The sequence below is a fragment of the Schistocerca piceifrons genome, chromosome 2 (assembly GCF_021461385.2).
Source record: "Schistocerca piceifrons isolate TAMUIC-IGC-003096 chromosome 2, iqSchPice1.1, whole genome shotgun sequence".
In the NCBI taxonomy this organism is placed as follows: Eukaryota; Metazoa; Arthropoda; class Insecta; order Orthoptera; family Acrididae; genus Schistocerca; species Schistocerca piceifrons.
The window spans coordinates 31,548,336-31,570,048 of record NC_060139.1 but is presented as its reverse complement, the minus strand read 5'-3'; the positions used below and the strand labels follow the sequence as shown (position 1 = coordinate 31,570,048).

Below are 21,713 nucleotides of genomic sequence, written 5' to 3'. Positions count from 1 at the left end.
ACAGGGGTGTAGTCTATCCCCAATGTTATTCAATCTGTATATTGAGCAAGCAGTTAACGGAAACTAAAGAAAAATTTGGAGTAGGAGCTAAAATCCACGGAGAAGAAATAAAAACTTTGAGGTTTGCCGATGACATTGTAATTCTGTCAGAGACAACAAAGGACCTGGAAGAGCAGTTGAACGGAATGGACATTGCCTAGAAATGAGGATATAAGATCATCAACAATGAAAGCAAAACGAGGATAATGGAATGTAGTAGAATTAAATCAAGTGATGCTGAGGGAATTAGCTTAGAAATGAGACACTTAAAATAGTAGATGAGTTTTGCTATTTGGAGAGAAAAATAACTGACGATGGTCGAAGTAGAGAGGATATAAAATGTAGACTGGCTATGGCAAGGAAAGCGCTTCTGAAGAAGAGAAATTTGTTAACATCGAGCACAGATTTAAGTGAACGCAATGTCTGGCCTTCTGGGCTGGTCTTGAAAGTTTAAGTTTTAAATGAGAGTCAAACACACTGTGATTTAAGAAATTCATTGCATATTCTCTCATGTAACCTAGTTCATCTTGTGTAAAAGAAAATTTCCTTTGGAAATAATGTTTTTCGAAAAACCATTTGCAATATTTTCCTGCGACCTCTCTGACCTTGGTTCGTTTCAGCAGCTACCAGAGAGTGCCAGAAAACAAGTGTTACTGTGCATGGTCAGCTATGATGACATAGGGAGCCTGTATGTTCATACACTTACAGCATTAAGAGATCTTATATGATGTCATAAAAGAAATAGGACATCAGAGGATACTCTGAGAGCATACTAAAATTCATAATTCGGCTGAAAGGACACATTCATATGTCCAGATTCTCAATGAAGTAGGCTTCAACCTGATATTAAGCTTTTCAGTGTGCTTTTCGGGATGCAAAATTTTCTTGGAATACCAGTTCTGTATTGTCCTATGTCTGATTCTTTATCATGGTATAATACGTGTCAGAAGATGAAAATGTGCACTTGAAATCCAGTGAACAGTTGAAACTAGCCATTAGTGTGGAATGAAACACTTCATTTCTTATCAATTGATTGCATGTGTGGAAAAGATTAATAAAAGCTACATTTATTTTGCAAACCGACAAAAATAACTTCATTGTTGTGCAGGGCAATTAATGCTTGACTGCCAAAAATGTGGAAATAAAAAAATAAAATCAGAAAACTGAAACTAATAACTGCCTTTCATAATTATGTGCACCTATTTTTATTTACTTGATAACCCCCGGCCACAGAAATCCAGTTTTTTTTTTTTTGTCGTGTGAACTGTAAACGAAGAGGAAATAGGACATCAGGAAACAGCAAAATCACTATACATAAACATGGGTCACTATGCTCTTCCCCAGTAAAACCCAGACTGTTCTTTGCATGTGCATATCTGGCAGCTTGGGCGCGCAAGAAAATTTTTGTGTGTAGCATGACAAATCTTGCTATTACTGCAGCCACACTGCAAGCAACCAGAAGTGGGAGGAGGCACTGCTCGTATGCAACTCAACTGTGCATGTGCGCGATCCCGCTGGCGACTACTCGCAATGACTTAACGTAAACATTTGTGACGTCACGCTCATCGGAAGCAGTTTGCTGTTATGAAGTATTCCATAGTCTTCGTCCTAAAGCCTTTGACATATTTTGTTGCTTATAACTTCTGACCAGTCAAAATCACAAAATTTAACAGAAGACTAAAACAATGAAAAATTCTTGAAATTCTAGAAAATTCCCGGGTTTTTACCGGTTTTCTCCCAGATAAAAAATTCCCAGGTTTAGCCCGGATTTCCTGGTTGACCCAGAGCATTTTCACACTGTCAGATTGACCACAAGGAGATGGTGAAAACAAAATTTAATTTTATAGTCTTTGGGCATCTTGCATGTTAACTTTGGCCAACTGACTACTTCATTCTCAAAATAGTTTTGTTTCTATTGCTGTTAAAAGTACAGCAGTTGCCTGTGTCTTGTTCAAATGGATGAAGTAGAATACAAGTCTGTTATGTTTGATATGTTCCATTTCGATTTAATTAGAATCAGCATCGCTGAGACACTTTACACAGTCTGCTGTTGTGAGAGGGTGTATGTGGCGATTTTGAGGCTTTTCTTAAGCTGTGTGCAAGCCTGGAGTGGGGAGATTCTGATAGCTGCTGACTTGACAGAGTGTGCGCGGCTCATACATGGCGGCTGGCTGGGACTTCGGACATGATCTTCCTTAGACTAGCGTGGCACAAGTCAGGGAGGGTGAGTGCTGTGTTGCCATGAACAGTGACATACGCTGGAAACCACAGTGATCCATGTCTGGACAGGGCAGGATGTGGCGCACGGGGTGGTCACTGCATCAAGCTCAGAGCCATGATCGTAATGGCCGTTTTGCTGATCTGTAATCATTGTGCAGCTGCCAGATTTTTCTGTTTCCTGCAAAGACAACATTGCCTCCGGCTGCAACTTTGACTGTTGAAACAGATAAGTTTAAGTGCTACTGCATAGACTGGTCTAGAACATTGTGTAGGATGCAATGTCGGCTTTGGTATCACTCAGGTTTCAGTTCTCCAAAGGAAAGTAAAAATTCAGGTTACACACATAAGGTTCTGTTCTGTTACTGATTGTATGTCTCATGGTAGTTACGCCAGCTATTGTGCCCTTGATTTGATTCAGTATTAAGCTATGCACTATTACTTTTTTGCGTCTGCTAATTCTAAATCATTTCACTATTTATGTGCCATTTTTTTGTGTGGCACAGTGCAAATATTTCGGTGTATATCATTGCTTTATCACAGCACTTAAGCTTACTGTGTCTTCTCTGTTGTTGCATGCTGCATATGAAGGTTGACATTGGCCTGGTACACTTCCATCACAAGCAACTGCTGCTGCTGCTGCTACTACGTTTTCCTTAAAGATTATTACAGTAACATCATGTCTGTAAGTTTGTATCTTGGTCTGACCAGATTACTAACTTTGTGCCTGAACATTTTGAGCAGTACCTTAGTTAAATTGTTAGTTGTGCTTTAACAGTTTCTGACAATTTACTTGCTTTTTGAATTTTAAAATTTTTTACTGCAATTATCAGTTGCATTGAAGATTTTAGTCAATGCACTATTCTTGAATTGAAAATTGGTAATAGTCAATCGTTTAAAAATTTCATGACTGCATTAAAGATTTATGGCTAATTAATTTATTCTTATATGGAGTTATGTTGCTCAAGTACCACAGTAGGGAAGCATTTTTTGTGTGTGTGTGTGTGTGTGTGTGTGTGTGTGTGTGTGGGGGGGGGGGGGGGGGGTACGCGCATTTATAAATTTCTCGTTGTTTGTAACTTATAGTATGTTTGCAGCATTTGTTCACTATAGGAGAACAAAGAGTAGTGTAGGTAAAAGATTTGAGAAAGGACCACCTGTTGTATGAACTACGTGACCACAGCAAGTTGGAGGAGGGCAGCATGATGGAATTATACCAGCAGCTGTGGGGGCACGAATGGACAGGCCAGTAAACATAACCGCAAAAACCATTGGGGAGATGAGTACCGCCAGCACTGCATGCCGCTGCTTGTTCACTGCACTTTAGGAAGGTGTTACACTGTTAGAAGACACATCCCTTTCATGTGCTCAAGTGTCGCAGTTACATGCCCTGGCTTTTTTTTTTGTCATCAGTCTACTGACTGGTTTGATGCGGCCCGCCACGAATTCCTCTCCTGTGCCAACCTCTTCATCTCAGAGTAGCACTTGCAACCTACGTCCTCAATTATTTGCTTGGCGTATTCCAATCTATGTCTTCCTCTACAGTTTTTGCCCTCTACAGCTCCCTCTAGTACCATGGAAGTCATTCCCTCATGTCTTAGCAGATGTCCTATCATCCTGTCCCTTCTCCTTATCAGTGTTTTCCACATATTCCTTTCCTCTCCGATTCTGTATAGAACCTCCTCATTCCTTACCTTATCAGTCCACCTAATTTTCAACATTCGTCTATAGCACCACATTTCAAATGCTTCGATTCTCTTCTGTTCCGGTTTTCCCACAGTCCATGTTTCACTACCATACAATGCTGTACTCCAGACGTACATCCTCAGAAATTTCTTCCTCAAATTAAGGCCGATATTTGATATTAGTAGACTTCTCTTGGCCAGAAATGCCTTTTTGGCCATAGCGAGTCTGCTTTTGATGTCCTCCTTGCTCCGTATGTCATTGGTTATTTTACTGCTTAGGTAGCAGAATTCCTTAACTTCATTGACTTCGTGACCATCAATCCTGATGTTAAGTTTCCCGCTGTTCTCATTTCTACTACTTCTCATTACCTTCGTCTTTCTCTGATTTACTCTCAAACCATACTGTGTACTCTTTAGACTGTTCATTCCGTTCAGCAGATCATTTAATTCTTCCTCATTTTCACTCAGGATAGCAATGTCATCAGCGAATCGAATCATTGATATCCTTTCACCTTGTATTTTAATTCCACTCCTGAACCTTTTATTTCCATTATTGCTTCCTCGATGTACAGACTGAAGAGTAGGGGCGAAAGGCTACAGCCTTGTCTTACACCCTTCTTAATACGAGCACTTCGTTCTTGATCGTCCACTCTTATTATTTCCTCTTGGTTGTTGTACATATTGTATATGACCCATCTCTCCCTATAGCTTACCCCTACTTTTTTCAGAATCTCGAACAGCTTGCACCATTTTATATTGTCGAACACTTTTTCCAGGTCGACAAATCCTATGAAAGTGTCTTGATTTTTCTGTAGCCTTGCTTCCATTATTAGCCGTAACGTCAGAATTGCCTCTCTCGTCCCTTTACTTTTCCTAAAGCCAAACTGATCGTCACCTAGCGCATTCTCAATTTTCTTTTCCATTCTTCTGTATATTATTTTTGTAAGCAGCTTCGATGCATGAGCCGTTAAGCTGATTGTGCGATAATTCTCGCACTTGTCAGCTCTTGTCGTCTTCAGAATTGTGCGGATGATGCTCTTCCGAAAGTCAGATGGTACGTCGCCAGACTCATATATTCTACACACCAACGTGAATAGTTGTTTTGTTGCCACTTCCCCCAATGATTTTAGAAATTATGATGGAATGTTATCTATCCCTTCTGCCTTATTTGACCATAGGTCCTCCAAAGCTCTTTTAAATTCCGATTCTAATACTGGATCCCCTATCTCTTCTAAATCGACTCCTGTTTCTTCTTCTATCACATCAGACAAATCTTCACCCTCATAGAGGCTTTCAATGTATTCTTTCCACCTACCTGCTCTCTCCTCTGCATTTAACAGTGGAATTCCCGTTGCACTCTTAATGTTACCACCGTTGCTTTTAATGTCACCAAAGGTTGTTTTGACTTTCCTGTATGCCGAGTCTGTTCTTCCGACAATCACATCTTTTTCGATGTCTTCACATTTTTCCTGCAGCCATTTCATCTTAGCTTCCCTGCACTTCCTATTTATTTCATTCCTCAGCGACTTGTATTTCTGTATTCCTGATTTTCCCGGAACATGTTTGTGCTTCCTCCTTTCATCAATCAACTGAAGTATTTCTTCTGTTACCCATGGTTTCTTCGCAGCTACCTTCTTTGTACCTATGTTTTCGTTCCCAACTTCTGTGATGGCCCTTTTTAGACATGTCCATTCCTCTTCAACTGTACTGCCTACTGCGCTATTCCTTATTGCTGTATCTATAGCGTTAGAGAACTTCAAACGTACCTCGTCATTCCTTAGTACTTCCGTATCCCACTTCTTTGCGTATTGATTCTTCCTGACTAATGTCTTGAACTTCAGCCTACTCTTCATCACTACTATATTGTGATCTGAGTCTATATCTGCTCCTGGGTACGCCTTACAGTCCAGTATCTGATTTCGGAATCTCTGTCTGACCATGATGTAATCTAATTGAAATCTTCCCGTATCTCCCGGCCTTTTCCAAGTATACCACCTCCTCTTGTGATTCTTGAACAGGGTATTCGCTATTACTAGCTGAAACTTGTTACAGAACTCAATTAGTCTTTCTCCTCTTTCATTCCTTGTCCCAAGCCCATATTCTCCTGTAACCTTTTCTTCTACTCCTTCCCCTACAACTGCATTCCAGTCGCCCATGAATATTAGATTTTCGTCCCCCTTTACATACTGCATTACCCTATTCATAACGAATCCTACACCTGTTATACCATTTTCTGCTGCTGTTGATATTACCCGATACTCATCTGACCAGAAATCCTTGTCTTCCTTCCACTTCACTTCACTGACCCCTACTATATCTAGATTGAGCCTTTGCATTTCCCTTTTCAGATTTTCTAGTTTCCCTACCACGTTCAAGCTTCTGACATTCCACGCCCTGACTCGTAGAACGTTATCCTTTCGTTGATTATTCGATCTTTTTCTCATGGTAACCTCCCCCTTGGCAGTCCCCTCCCGGAGATCCGAATGGGGGACTATTCCGGAATCTTTTGCCAATGGAGAGATCATCATGACACTTCTTCAATTACAGGCCACATGTCCTGTGGATACACGTTATGTGTCTTTAATGCAGTGGTTTCCATTGCCTTCTGCATCCTCATGTCATTGATCATTGCTGATTCTTCCACCATTAGGGGCAATTTCCCACCCCTAGGACAAGAGAGTGCCCTGAACCTCTATCCGCTCCTCCGCCCTCTTTGACAAGGCCGTTGGCAGAATGAGGCTGACTTCTTATGTCGGAAGTCTTCGGCCGCCAATGCTGATTATCAAAATTTAGGCAGTGGCGAGGATCGAACCCGGGACCGAAGACGTTTTGATTATGAACCAAAGACGCTAATAGGATGCCTGATGTGCATGCTATTAATAAAAAGCCTAAATTCACATCCGATATACAGGCTTTATAGGGGGATCTTTTTAAGTACACCAACACCTTTCGTTCCTCAAATGTCAGGAGGAATGTGAAACAGGTGAAATTCAAAATATAGATGATCAGGAGAATTTTAGTGTGCAAAGGGAGATATATAGAATCAGTTTACCAAACTTCTGAACCCCACCTCTTCCTATCATTCATGGTACTCGTGTCTTGGCAATTAATGATGTTAGTCCAACTGTAGAAGTATTGTGGTTGACGGTAAGGCTGGAGAATCAACCCACACAGTGTCGTGTGCCAAGTAGTATTTCGTTGTGCGGAAATGATCCAAAGAGCATAAATAAGGTAATGAATAAAATCAGTACAAATACAGTACCTAAAGTTGTTTTTACAGAAGTTGGGATTTCAGTAAAGAAACTGGTAAACTCCATGTCTTCCAATTTCGTCAGTGTTTCACATTTTGATGTTTCTGGCACTTCAACAATCTGGTGAAATCCTTCACTTGTCTTCCAGAGAGGTTTCTCAAGCCATCGGTCATCTGTAAAATGTTATAAAGAAACAATAATGGAAACACTGCAGTTTTTCATGATAAAAGTTTGTCTCTTCTTCCTGATAGGGAGTCTGCATCACAAAAGTACAGAAATGGCTAAGAATGGTGTGGAAGCTTAAGTTCACAATCTACCTGAGCATTTTATGTCAACTATCCTATAACTTTAAAAGTTAAGATTAATGTTCAAAAAATTTACATACACAAAAGAAGAGAATAATTCTTACCATAACTTGTATCGCAGCTTCCCTCTTCAGAACAATATCCAGACATAGTTTCAGGTGTATCCGTATCCCAGTTAGCTGTGCTAATTAATTCTCTCTCGTCTTCTGAAATGGAATAATATGTTCCAAAGAAAACGTCTTCCTCAATTCTGGAATTTTCGCCGAAAGTGGAATTACTGCTTTCATCGAAGAGGATATTTTCACTGTACAAGTATGGGGCATCTAGAAGATAATTAGGAACTTCACAAGATGTGCCGGGAAAGATATTTTTCTCAGCTATCATTTTTTCATACAATCTCTGGTGCCTATCCTTGCCATTGTCATTTTCTATATTTTTGCTTTTCTTGTCACAAGCAGACAGGTTTGAAATTTTGGGATCATCATCTATCAGTGATTCAGCTTCATTTTTTTGTCTCATAATATTACTGAGATCAGCAAAAACATTTTTCTTTTTGAGGACATCACTACCTTTAGATTTTAGAATGCAACCTCCTGGAAAATAAAGAAGATAAAAATAAAATGTTAAACAATGGTCTTCAACCAACACAAAGAAATGATGTATACTGTACAGTGCAGAAAAAACTCACATAAAAGGAAATTATGGAGGCAACTTCATCCAAATATGAAGCAAGTGAAAATTGTCTATAAGGCTCAGCAAGTGCCCTTATCTTATTTTCAGGGTGCCTAAACAAGTTATACGAATGAAACAGCAGAATTGTTGTATAGTTTTCCTTGAATACTGATTCTCTACATTTACCTAACAATTCTATGAATACAGAGCTTACTTTTTCCTCCAGATTTTTATTCAACTTTCCTATCCTTGCAGAGTGTTAAATGTCTGCAAGTAGCCTCTACTTAGCGTACTTGATACAAACTTTAAATGTTGGTATTGATACTAGCAGTTGTCAGTATAAAAATGCCAAATTAAACTTTTTTTGGACCATTCATTTTTGAATTTTTAAAGTTTTCAAGTTTTGGGATTTTGGTCATGTTCTGAAACCTCAAAATGATTGTACCTCAAAAGCTGTACGATTTTGTTCAGTTTCTCATAGGCTTTAAAAATATGTGCTACTTTACTATATTCATAAAACTCTGAATTTTCCAAAACCAACTTTTTTAAATTCTTAAAATTACAAACACAATTTTTTTTGTTTTGAAATTATTTTATGTTACTTATACATTTTTAATGTGTGTGCCAAATTACATGATGTTATTCAGGTGTGAACATATTAAAATAAATTTTACTTTACTGGTAAGCACAGCATGCAGCACATAGCCTGCAGGGCTTCTGACTTACCACTAACTTATAACAGAAAATTAAATGACAAAAGCCATATAAGGCTGTCAAGTCATTGCTATTTTTCCATTTCATGACAACTTATTGCATTATTAGAATTAAATATTTAAATTTAATGTTAGCATTTTCTTTTGCATGTTAACTGTGAACCTCTGTACTAATTTAACACTGGTGTAGCTGAACTGCAATAAAATGACAAAGCACTGAAAAACATGTTAACTTTTAAAAATATATTGTGCTAGCAATGCACAGTAAGGTAGCAATGTGAACAGGTCAACAACAAGCATTTGCAGTATGCAAGGTAACAGACTATGTCCTCCAACCTACATTGATGCAAAACAATATAACCATTCCAGCCAAACAGGCGTGGAATGCATGGAAAAAAGGGTTCATATTTATACAAACAAATGCAATGACAAATTTATCATCAGGACTTACCATGCTTCAATACTGGGTAGCAAGATATGACACTTTTTGAGCAAATTTTGGTGGAATGAAATTTGGCCTGTTGCTTTTCTCAGTCAACCTTTGTAAGAAAGTCTTTCTTGTACAGAGTAAAGATGTCAGGTTCCTTGTGGTACGAAAATGAAGGTGAAGGGCTGTGAGGATGTAGAAGCTAATTGTAAACACGCTGTTATCTTTATTAACATTCAAAAAACATTCAAGCCAGCAGCAAACTTCATACATGCAGGCAATGTATCCAGTGATATCACCGAGGTATGAGTTTTGTTGAATCTGTGTTCAACACTCCTTTCTGATGTATGGGGAACTGGAAAAATCTTCAACTGGATTTTGTTTGGGCAGTGGGAACAACACAGTGTAGCTTGTGAGTACCTGCAACTGTGCAAACCTGTGTTAACCACTCAAGAAGGAGAGATGCTCCTTCATCAGACTCACTGTTAATTTCATAATGGAAGTGAAACTGAAATGTTCTAGGAACAGCCCACACACAACTGTAGGGTGTCATCATCTGGTAATTGTATATACACTGCAGATTGGCACGGGCAGCAAGTCTCCTGATAGTATTCCAATACCATAACATGGTCCTTTGCCACTTGATGTGGCAGTGAAACAAACACAAACATACACACAAAATTCTAGCTTTCGCAACCAACGGCTGCTTCATCAGGAAAGAGGGGGAAAGACAAAAGGATGTGGGTTTTAAGGGAGAGGGTAAGGAGTCATTCCAATCTTGGGAGCGGAAAGACTTACCTTAGGGGGAAAAAAGGACAGGTATACACTCCACACACACACACACACACACACACACACACACACACACACACATATATATATATCCATCCGCACATATACAGACACAAGCAGAAAATCGCGCGCGCACACACACACACACTCACACACACACACACACACACACACACAAATATATCCATCCGCACATATACAGACACAAGCAGATGTCTGCTTGTATCTGTGTATGTGCGGATGGATGTGTGTGTGTATGCGAGTGTATACCTGTCCTTTTTTCCCCCTAAGGTAAGTCTTTCCGCTCCCGGGATTGGAATGACTCCTTACCCTCTCCCTTAAAACCCACTTTCCTGATGAAGCAGCCGTTGGTTGCGAAAGCTAGAATTTTGTGTGTATGTTTGTGTATCTATCAACCTGCCAGTGCTTTCATTTGGTAAGTCACATCATCTTTGTTTTTAGATATATTAACAATGTATTCACTGTCATATCTCTCTCTCTCTCTCTCTCTCTATCTATCTATCTATCTCAGATACTGCAGAAATTCAAACTGTTGGGTGGCTATGGAGACCTGCAACAGGAGCTTTCATTAAAATTTTTGACAATGTTTTCCTAGAAGCCTGCCACAGAAGATACATGTCTTTGGAGAGTTGGTCTGTCTGTAGATTTCCACAGTTTGTTACTCAATTCCATTTTCGTCAAACAACTCTCATACACATGTCATGAAAGAATGTATATTTGGACAGTGCTCACATGTTGACAGATAAACACCTTGGCTGTGCAGGATTACAAATGATCCGAGCTAGACAGTGTTCGTACATATTGACAGTCAACATCAGGTGTCAACTCTTTCAATCCAGGAAGTTCCAACACAAGCCTCACATTTTCATTAACACTACAGAAACACACACTATGGGTACCAGTTGCAACAATGAGAACGCAGTTCTTGAGTCTTAACTGGCAAAATATGAGTAATGCTATTTTCAGTCTGGGATGGTTGACATCTCATTATGGTTTCCCAACACATGATTTTTTTTATGAACCGTGTAATTATCTTCCTCGACAGAAAATAAATTATTCTTTCCAGGCAAACAGTGACATATCTTCTCAGTTCACAATGTGTTCATTTAGGACACATTTATGTCTCTGACTATGAGCTCATAAGTTACTATATACTTTGACTAATTGTTTTGTTTTTCTCACGAAATAGTTTGTAGATACAAATTAAATTTTCAATCCTTTGAATGCTCCAACTTTTCAGAAGAAGTGTCAATATTTTGATCTTCTCACTGCTTGTAGTGCTAGTATTTAACTACTCTTTCAGTTGCATTATAATTTCAGATACATTTGTTTCACTCTTTGCATTTTCTCGTATATACTTTGGAACACTTCAGACACTTTCTTGAACTACTACTATGCATATATTTTTCTCTGTCTTTTTTTTTTTACTGGTGATTTGCCAAGGGATACCAGACTGTCATTTAATGCAACTAAATCAATGCCTAGCTACAGATGTGTGTAACTTTTCTCAGCAGGTTTGTGATTAATATCAGTTTCAATGTAGTTGGTTCACCCGAGGCACAGGCCCTAGTTTTTGTGTATTTCTTCCCACGTCTGTCACTTATTTTGTGGTCTGTCACTAAGCCACTGATCTTATCAAACACATTTGTACTTTGCATATTACAAATGATTGCCTGTTCATATTGCTACCTTACTGTGTGTTGCTATTGCACTATCTTTTAAAAAGTTAATATATTTTTCTGTACATTATGACAGTTTGTTACGGATGGTGTTACTTTATTGTATCGTATTACTGTAGATATTAATTTATACCTCCCAATACAAAAGTCATCCTGTTTTTAATTTTTTACCATGTTGTGTCATGTACCACATAGCAAATATACACGGAAGAGCCTGAGAAAGTGGTGCATCTGCCTAATATTGTGTAGGGCCCCCGCGAGCACACAGAAGTGCCGCAACATGACGTGGCATGAACTCTACTAATGTCTGAAGTAGTGCTGGAGGGAACTGACACCATGAATCCTGCAGGGCTGCCTATAAATCTGTAAGAATACGATGGGGGGTGGAGATCTCTTCTGAACAGCACGTGTGGCCAGCGAAAGTACTTAAACTCAGAACAGTCCCTCTTTAAAAATTATGGACGTGTGGGGTGTCACATTGTCCTGATGGAATTGCCCAACTGTCGGAATGCACAATAGACACGAAAGGATGCTTTCATATGTCTCCGGCCAGATTTCTATCTAGACATATCAGGGGTCCCATGTCACTCCAGCTGCACATGCCCCACATCATTACAGAGCTTTCACCAGCTTGAACAGTCCTCTACTGACATGCAGGGTCCATTGATTCATGAGGTTGTCTCCATACCCATACATATCCATCCACTTGATACAATTTGAAACAAGACTCATCCAACCAGGCATAATGTTTCCAGTCATAAACAGTCCACTGTCGATGTTGACAGGCCCAGATGAGGCATAAAGCTTTGTGTCATGGAGTCATCAAGGTACATATGAGTGGGCCTTCAGCTCTGGAAGCCCATGTAGATGATATTTCGTTGAATGATTTGCATGCTGACACTCGTTGATTGCTCAGCATTGAAATCTGCAGCAATTTGCTGAAGAGTTGCACTTCTGTCATGTTGAGCGTTTCTTTTGAGTCGCCATTGGCTCTTATTGCAGAATCTTTTTCCGGCTGCAGCGATGTCAGAAAGTTGATGTTTTACCGGATTCCTGATAGTCACAGTACACTCGTGAAATGGTCGTATGAGAAAATCCCCACTTCATTGCTACCTTGGAGATGCTGTATTTCATCGCTCTTGCATTGACTATAACACCACATTCAAACTCACTTAAATCTTGATAACCTGCCATTGTAGCAGCAGTAACCGATCTAACAGTTGCGCCAGACACGTCTTGCCTCCTATAGGCATTGCCGATCACAGTGCCGTATCCTGCCTGTTTACATATCTCTGTATTTGAATACGCATGCCTATACCAGTTTCTTTGGTGCTACAGTGTATTTTTTTCAGAAATTTTGAAGGTAATATGTTTTGAGGTATTCAAAGTAAAAGGTTAAGGTTAAGGTCACTGTCATTAATTATGTACATTGTTTGAATATGGGCTGCTTGTATATGATATGAAAGCTTGTTCCTAGCCCTTTACAAAATTACTGGATTCATGGTTCTGTCTCTATGAGAGCAGAAGCTACAGCTGTTTTTGTCGGCAGTACGTGTCAAATTTTCCGCACGCATTTAGAACTTCGGGCAGCTATTACTTTTGTCACCTTGTGCTTCAATTAAAAAATTCCGCGTTTCTCGTTTGTTTCTCTTGTCATGTACTTATTTGCTCCAACCTGTTCTTCTATACGAGTGTGTGGCCAACTTCTGGGTAGGGACCCCTACACTACAAATTTTTCACTTTTCTAGAAATGTGAGATTTGTCTAAACTTTTTGCTTATGGACCACCACAGCCACAAATTTTCTGATTTTTGTCTGTTTCTTCCTGAAAGACGATTTCAATTAATTTGCGCGTAATTTTTTCAGCTTTATGTTTGCAGTATTTCTTTGAGCTGATACCTTTCTTTTTTATTACTGGAGATTCCCCTACTGAAGCTAAAGAGGCATTCAATGAAAGAAGCCTTTTGGAATGTCCATAAACTCAGAGTAATTGGACATGCTACAACTTGTTTTACCTTTCCATAAGATTCTTTGTAACATATTTCTATGTTAGTCTTAAGAAATCAATGAAAGATAAATCACAAGGATTAAAAAGAAGAAACCTACAAGAGAAACAAAAAGTAAAATTAATTAGTTTAAATTACATTAATTTTGAAAAGTAATTTAAAAAAAGAAACACTTTTTTCGAAATACCATTTTACAAATCCAGCAATGCAGTACAGTGATGCTTAGGGATGGTGTCCACAGACTTTACTGAAACTTAATGCATTCTCTTTAAAATAATACTACTACCACTACTACTACAGAAAGATTGCTACATGTACGCTCGACTCATGCACCAGGTGTGTTGCATGAATCAACCTGCTCCCCCTTTCCCCTCCAGTGCTTTGCTAATTTTGTTTTAACAACCAATCTGTGTTGAAGTGCATTATTGTGCCAATAGAAGTGAGTGTTTTTATTTTATAATTATATACTGATAGTATTTATTTTTGCTGTGTCATCAACATAAAAACCAAATTAAAAGTTATAGCAAATGAAAAAGACACAATAACCCTTACACTACTTAGGTTAATTGTTATATTGCATTGTTTACGACATTGTTAAAATCAGACTTAAATTTGGTTCATTAGTACACAATACTTTAATTTTAACTTTAGTTTTATGAACCAGCATGCAAAGTTGTGGTATAGTTGGCAAAGAAAACTGCAGTAAAATAAAATTTCACTATATTCTCATTGGGATACCACCATGAAATTAAGCACAGACACTAACAAATAGTATATGCTTGACCAATTCCCCCCCCCCCCCCCCCCAACACAAAAAATTCCCATTTTTCAAATTTTAAAAATTAAAAAAATGGTTCAGGAAAATCCAGTGTTTATATGAATATGGTCAAGTAGCATATTTTGTAAACCTTATAAGAAAACAAATGACGTGGTACAAATTTCAGATCTGTAAGTCAAATAGTTTTGAGATATTTTAAGGTTTCAACAAAGTCTCAATTTTGGTCACTTTAAAAATCAATCTCTAAAAGTCGGAAAAAATCTTTAATTTTTGATTTTTACCTTATTTTGATATGCAGAGTAATTAAATATCACAAAATTCTAAATGATCAAGGTTCAAATTTATTTTTTATTAGGTGATTTCATTGATTATTTCTACAGCTGTACTCTGCAAACCATCATGAGGTGCATGGCAGAGCAATGACCCCAACATCTTATATGTAGTTTTCTTTATGGATGCATCATACTTTCCCACAAACCTCCCAGCAAAACTAAGAATTCTATTTGCCTTTCGTAACACAAATTGGACATGTACATCTCATTCCTATGATATCTTATTGCCACTACATAGTAAAAAAATACCACAATAACTTATCACAAATGTTACACTAGTTTTACTAGGTTCTCTTTTATTGTGAGCATTATCCACACTGATACAGAGCTGCTGACCAGTAAAAAAGTGAAAATACTATTTTATCTTTCTTAACAGTGATCCACTGTTTTCACAATGCACAATATGGCTTTCAGAAAGAGGTAGTGTACTGCTATGGGGGTGTGTTCAAATAAGAAAGACTTTTAAGACTGAAGAAGTGAAGAAATTCATTGTGCTCACATTGATGTCAGAAAACCACATGACTACATACCAGAAAGGGGCACTGAACAATCTACACTGCTATGATGTGCTGCCCAGCCAATTTGCAATCCTATTTATGGAAAAAAGAAAGAAAACACCTCTCTGCTAACAGCTGTACTCATTGAAGGAACCATGTGATACCAATAGAAGCTGAAATATACAACCGCTATACAACTAGTTATATCTAAAAACAAAGATGATGTAACTTACCAAACGAAAGCATTGGCATGTTGATAGACACACAAACACACACACAAAATTCAAGCTTTCGCAACCAACGGTTGCTTCATCAGGAAAGAGGGAAGGAGAGGGAAAGACGAAAGGATGTGGGTTTTAAGGGAGAGGGTAAGGAGTCATTCCAATCCCGGGAGCGGAAAGACTTACCTTAAGGGGAAAAAAGGACAGGTATACACTCGTGCGCGCGCGCGCACCCACCCACCCACCCACACACACACACACACACACACACACACACACACACACACACACAAGCAGAAAATGTCTGCTTGTGTCTGTATATGTGCGGATGGATATGTGTGTGTGTGTGTGTGTGTGTGTGTGTGTGTGTGTGTGTGTGTGTGTGTGGGCGCGCGCACGTACACGAGTGTATACCTGTTCTTTTTTCCCCCTAAGGTAAGTCTTTCCGCTCCCCGGGATTGGAATGACTCCTTACCCTCTACCTTAAACCCCACATCCTTTCGTCTTTCCCTCTCCTTCCCTCTTTCCTGATGAAGCAACCGTTGGTTGCGAAAGCTTGAATTTTGTGTGTGTGTGTGTGTGTGTCTATAACACGCCAACGCTTTCGTTTGGTAAGTTACATCATCTTTGTTTTTAGATATATTTTTCCCACGTGGAATGTTTCCCTCTATTATATTCATACAACTAGTTATTTTTGCTTATCATACTGTTTACATTTCACCCTGGATTTTTCAGTAGGCCTACCACCTATAAATGGTATTATGCAGATACTTGTCAGGAGGTTGAACCAGAACTACATATTTATGGACTGCCTGACACAGTAGCCAACTGGGTTTTCACCATTACCAAATGCTTTGTGTACTCTGCTTTGCTCTATGTTGAGCATTGCTCATTTTTCTTTTCTTATTTCATTCTGATATGAGAAGATATTAATCCTGGTCCAGGACGGGCTTGGGGTATGAGCCTCATAACAGCAGAAAGGACCAGCATTCCCTACGAGCATTATTAAGTCAATTCTGCTTTTGTTTGTAGCACAGACCATGCATTCAGGCTCTCAGCTCTGTGTGTGTGAGGGGGGTGGAGGGGCTTGTTCTTCTGGACACCACTTCTCACCCTCTCTGACAGTCTGATTTCTCATTTATTTACCTGTTTACATTTACAACTGCCAGGTTATAGTATCCACACTCTAGCCAATTGAATATTTCCTTTTCCACAATTTTCAAGAATGGATATTTAAATCGTTTGGGAAATGTTCCTCTGATTAATAACTGCTTAGATTAAATTCAGTTTTCATTCCACAGGCCCAAAAATGGGATGATTCTTGTGGGTGTGCGACATGTCAGAATGTATAACACAAATAAATTAATATGTTACGAAATAGGGTAGATAAAAAAAAAAATCTACTCACCAAGCGGTGTAAGAACACACACATAAAAGACAGTTGTAATTGGCAAGCTTTTGGAGCTTGTGTCTCCTCCTTCAGGCAGAAGAGGAAGGAAAAGGATTGGAGAGGTCTAGGAAAAAGGGTAGACTTCGGGAAAGTCACCCAGAACTGCAGGTCGGAGGAGACTTACCACATGGGATGAGAAGGAAGTATTTCCATCTCATCTTGTAAGGTAAGTCTCCCCTGACCCATGATTCGGGTGACTTTCCTGAAATCTACCCCTTTTCCTAGACCTCTTCAGTCCTTTTCATTCACCCCTCATCCTTCCCCTTCGACCCATCTGCCTGAAGAAGGGGCCACCGGCTCCAAAAGCTAGCCAACTACAACAGTCTTATGTATGTGTTCTGCCACCGCTTGTTGATTAGATTTTTTATCTCTCCAATTAAATAATTTTGTCAATAATTTATTGTTTTTGTTGTTAGTATATTACTAGACTCAAAAGAACATTCTTTGATTAATTCTGCTGTTATTTTATCAAAACCATTATTTTTTTTTTGTATTTTCCAGATTTTATATTAACATTACTTCTGCCAGAATAGTGAGGGTCATATTTATATCACCGAATTTGTTTTAAATGAGTGGTCTGAGATATCCCATGGCAGCATCTACTGAACCGGATGTCCCCTCCCCCCCCTTTTTTTTTCAGTAACCGTTATGAACTGTGTTACAAAATTTTGCAACACTGCACACTCTTAATGCTATCTGCTGCTCTTCACCTATGATTTTATGTCTCCATAGTCACTATAACCCCACACTCTTTATTTTGTTAAGTGACATGGCCATCTTTTTCTCATAATGCATTTGCATTAATGTCTGTCCCTTTATTACTGTCTACAATATTTCACAGTAGTTCTTATAATAAGCTACAGCATCAACATCAGAGCTGTTTCTGATCGACAGATACAGTTTCCATTTTGTCTTACAAGGTACCTTTATTCCTTGAGAAATCCAAGGATCTGACATAAGTCATGCTGGTAATGTGACTAATTTCTTCGTATGTTCACATTTTTTCCCATCCACCTGTTTCACTATATTGCTTGTTAAACCACTCCCAATAAGAGGATGTATTTGGGTGACATTTCATTCCCATTTAGGTCAACAAGTATAAGCTAGACTGCAAAGAGTTAAAACAGGTTAAGTGAAAGATGATGAAGGCCATTTCTTCATTCCTGAATTATGTCAGTCACCATGAAACAAGTAACAGAGAAAGAAACCACCACAAAATAGTCAGAGTTCTTTGTGAGCCTCAGAAAACTGCAATAGCACCAAAGAGATTCAAAACACAATCATAATAGGGCTATGTTTCAAATCATATGCCTTCAGCCGTTTCCTTGGTCATTCCCCATATTTTACAGGAATAATTACTCAAGTACATGTTATATGTAGGCTATTTTAAACTGCAAACTAAACTATCCTATCAATTCAACAGATTAACTCTAAAGCATTTGACTCTGCTTTGTCAACTCACAATCTAATTGTCACTTTTTGGTCTTATCTGGACCTATGGCTACACTATTTAGATCAGTACATCATGATATCTATGACTTTATATTCACATTCACTGGCTTAGCCAACTTAAAACCAAACTGTCACCTTCCAACCTATCCTGCATTTTTTTGCAATGGTAGCTGGTTACACTACGTTGGTATGTATTAATGTAACATTTTTTAGCAGTAATGAAAGACAATTACGCTAAAATTATTTTATGGAAGAGTACCTATAGTAATAGCTTTTTGTGGTGCATTCTAAGTCATCTGATCTGCTACTACTAAATGCTAGGACACTTCTCAGAATCAACATACATTAATATAGGAGTTCCTAAGTTAGCCTATTAGGACTAATACTGTTCCTGATATACATCAATGACTTCCCAAGTAGAGTCAGTTTCGCTGATGACAGAAATGTCATGATCACTGAGAAAACATGAGAACTCTTTGCAGAGAAAGCAAATAAATTATGCAAGGAAGTTTACAATTTGTTCATATGCAATAAAGCGAAAAAAGAAAACAAATGCCATGGATTTCTGTTTGGAGAGGGAAAATGGCACCTGTGTAGACAGTGACAAATGCAAAATTTTTAGAAATGAAGATTGGTTCTCAGTTGAAGTCATGCAAACATATGAAGATACTTGCAAACAGGATGTCATCAGCACACTATGCCTTTAGAGTCCTGTCATCAGTATGTAACAGCCAGTGTCTCTTAACTACATATCACTCATAGGTACACCCAATTTTTAGCTATAGCATCCTTTTCTGGGGAACAAATGCATTAAATATGAACACAATTTACGGAAAAGGGCCATAAGAATAATAAACAAAAATAGTCATCATGCATACTATAAAGATTTGTTCAAAACAGTGGTCAATTTAACAGCACTGTGAGAGTCCATTTACCTATAGTTGTGCACATCAAAAATAACATTGATAATTAGTGAACAAAAGGCCCTGTTGATAACCACTGAACATGACCTAGAATGAACTTACATGCACCAAGAAAGAAGAAATATAAAACTCAAAATGGCATTTTCTGCCAAAGAATAAGATTATTGTATAATAAACTGCCAAGGAAGATCAAAGACATTGTTAAAAAAAACTTATTTAAAAAGGCAGTTAAATAGCTGTTAAGTAAGACACTGTATACATAGAAGGATTGCTAAATAAAGAATAGGGGTTTGGGGAAAGATTTAACATAAATAATAATAATAATAATGAAGATGACAAGAAAATATCTAACATTTCACATTACATTTTATTTCCTTTTCAGTAAAAACATACTTTCAAAGCTTTGCAGTGTACAATACTAACACCTTATCCTCTTCCTGAACTAAACATTTCACTCAGAGTTGAGTGATACTGAAACACTTTTTCAGACTAGCAAATGGGAAGCTGTGGTACACAAAATGGTTCTGATATCAGCTTATAGTGTGCAGCAATATGAAAAAAAAGTGTATAGTAGGCGCCATGACAGTGAGTGAGAAATGAATGAACGTTGTAACACGAGGCTTTTGTCACTATTTGAAGCTCCAATCTTCACCCAGCCATCCTGATTTAGGTTCTCCATAGTTTCCCTAAATTACTTCAGGAAAATGTCGAGGAGGCGGCCGAATACCTGTCCCATCCTTGCCAAACTGGACCTTTAAGTTTGTAGATGTGAATTACTTTATTCCGCTGTTCTTAAATTGTGTGATACCAAGACAAGTATACCATACTTGTAAATGATATCTACGGGTGAAAACAACAACAACTAAACACAAAACCACTCACGGTATTTCCCAACCAACAACGCAACGCTCCATACGGTAGGGCTATCTGACAGAATAAATCAAGTCTTCAAAAGATGCCTGCCAACGATACGCGCTGCGCAATAAACGTGTTATATGCTCATGTAAGTACTGTATTGCTGTGGGAACTATAAGCTATATTAAATGAAAGGCTTGCACAGAACTACCTTTCACATCTATACTGCGCCTCTGGTGATTGCTTCTCTGCAGATCTTGTGTTTCACGGTCTGAGAATATTTCATACATAGCGAATAAAAGTATTTAAGAAAACACCTTGGAGAAAAAGACTTCTTCTAGCACTTCGGAAGTTTAAAAAAGCGTCGCAACAACTGCTTTCAACCGGCTTCGGAACAGCGACCGCAGTACTCAGTACAGATTTAAACACAAATACCGCGGTTTGAATCACAGATGACGCGTGATTGTTCATGTTGCCAACGTAACTCCGTTGAAGCAAACATGCGAATATTAAAATTGACTCTTGCTGTAAACATAATAGAAACTGTTATTTATCTATAGGCCAACACAGTATTCTACAGATATAATAAAAAGTAGTTTAATTCTGGAATAGAAGGTATTTCTACGCAGCAAAATAGGGACTCGTGGATGACATGCCGTGTAGTAACAACTGAATGCCGCACAGCGAGTCACCAGAGTAACTGTAGCACCGTTAGATTTTTGCGCGAAATGAAACACGAGAGATACGTGGTACTTACTTGAATTATGAAAACTTGGAAGGGAGAACCCACCAATGTAACTTTTTTTTCACACAACCTGTTTATTTAACAATATATAACCACTTTTAACAAAATGAACATATCTGCAAAATTATTTTGACCTAAACCTTAAGATGAAAAAGCTTTTGTAAAAGAAATCAAAACAGCAAACAATATGACAATAATTACAAGACGGCCGGATCTACAGCCCACCCGTTATCGGGTGGCACAGCTGTGTTTAACACCGCATTGGACACAGTCTCTCTTATTAAATGCCCTTTTGCAGCACATGAAAACTATATAAGCACCATTGATGACAAGGGTGATTTAATTACTCAAAACAGATGACGTAACTTTTAATTTGAAAGCCGTACGTCGAAAGGTTCGGGGTTAATAAGTGCACCTGGGCTTAAAGGTTAAACAGATTAGGAAACAATATGACAATGATAAGGCTTACTCCTTAATTTCAATCGGCAACCGGGATGCGAGTGGATCCCAACCTGACCCTTTTGACAATCTTATTTTCACTAAAGCCCTGGTGACAGTTGGCTGTTAATATTTTCAAAGTTAAACTGATTGTCAGTAATTAAGACAGCTCTGAAGGAACGTCTTAAAACATTACTTGTGAACATTTATTGCAAG

The 21,713-nt window shown here is 38.4% G+C and overlaps 1 protein-coding gene across 1 annotated transcript in view; it reads right to left on the bottom strand.

The window, feature by feature from the left end:
• The window catches only part of LOC124777400, a 30,787-nt gene extending 10,035 nt beyond the window's left edge, over positions 1-20,752 (bottom strand). Inside the window, exons 1-3 of the mRNA XM_047252794.1 lie at positions 20,526-20,752; positions 7,602-8,090; positions 7,204-7,365 (exon numbers count right to left, since the gene is read on the bottom strand). Of these exons, the coding sequence (XP_047108750.1) occupies positions 7,204-7,365; positions 7,602-8,090; positions 20,526-20,604 (730 nt within the window). The 5' untranslated portion in view covers positions 20,605-20,752. The remainder of the gene's footprint in view (positions 1-7,203; positions 7,366-7,601; positions 8,091-20,525) is intronic.
• Positions 20,753-21,713: the final 961 nt, after the last annotated feature.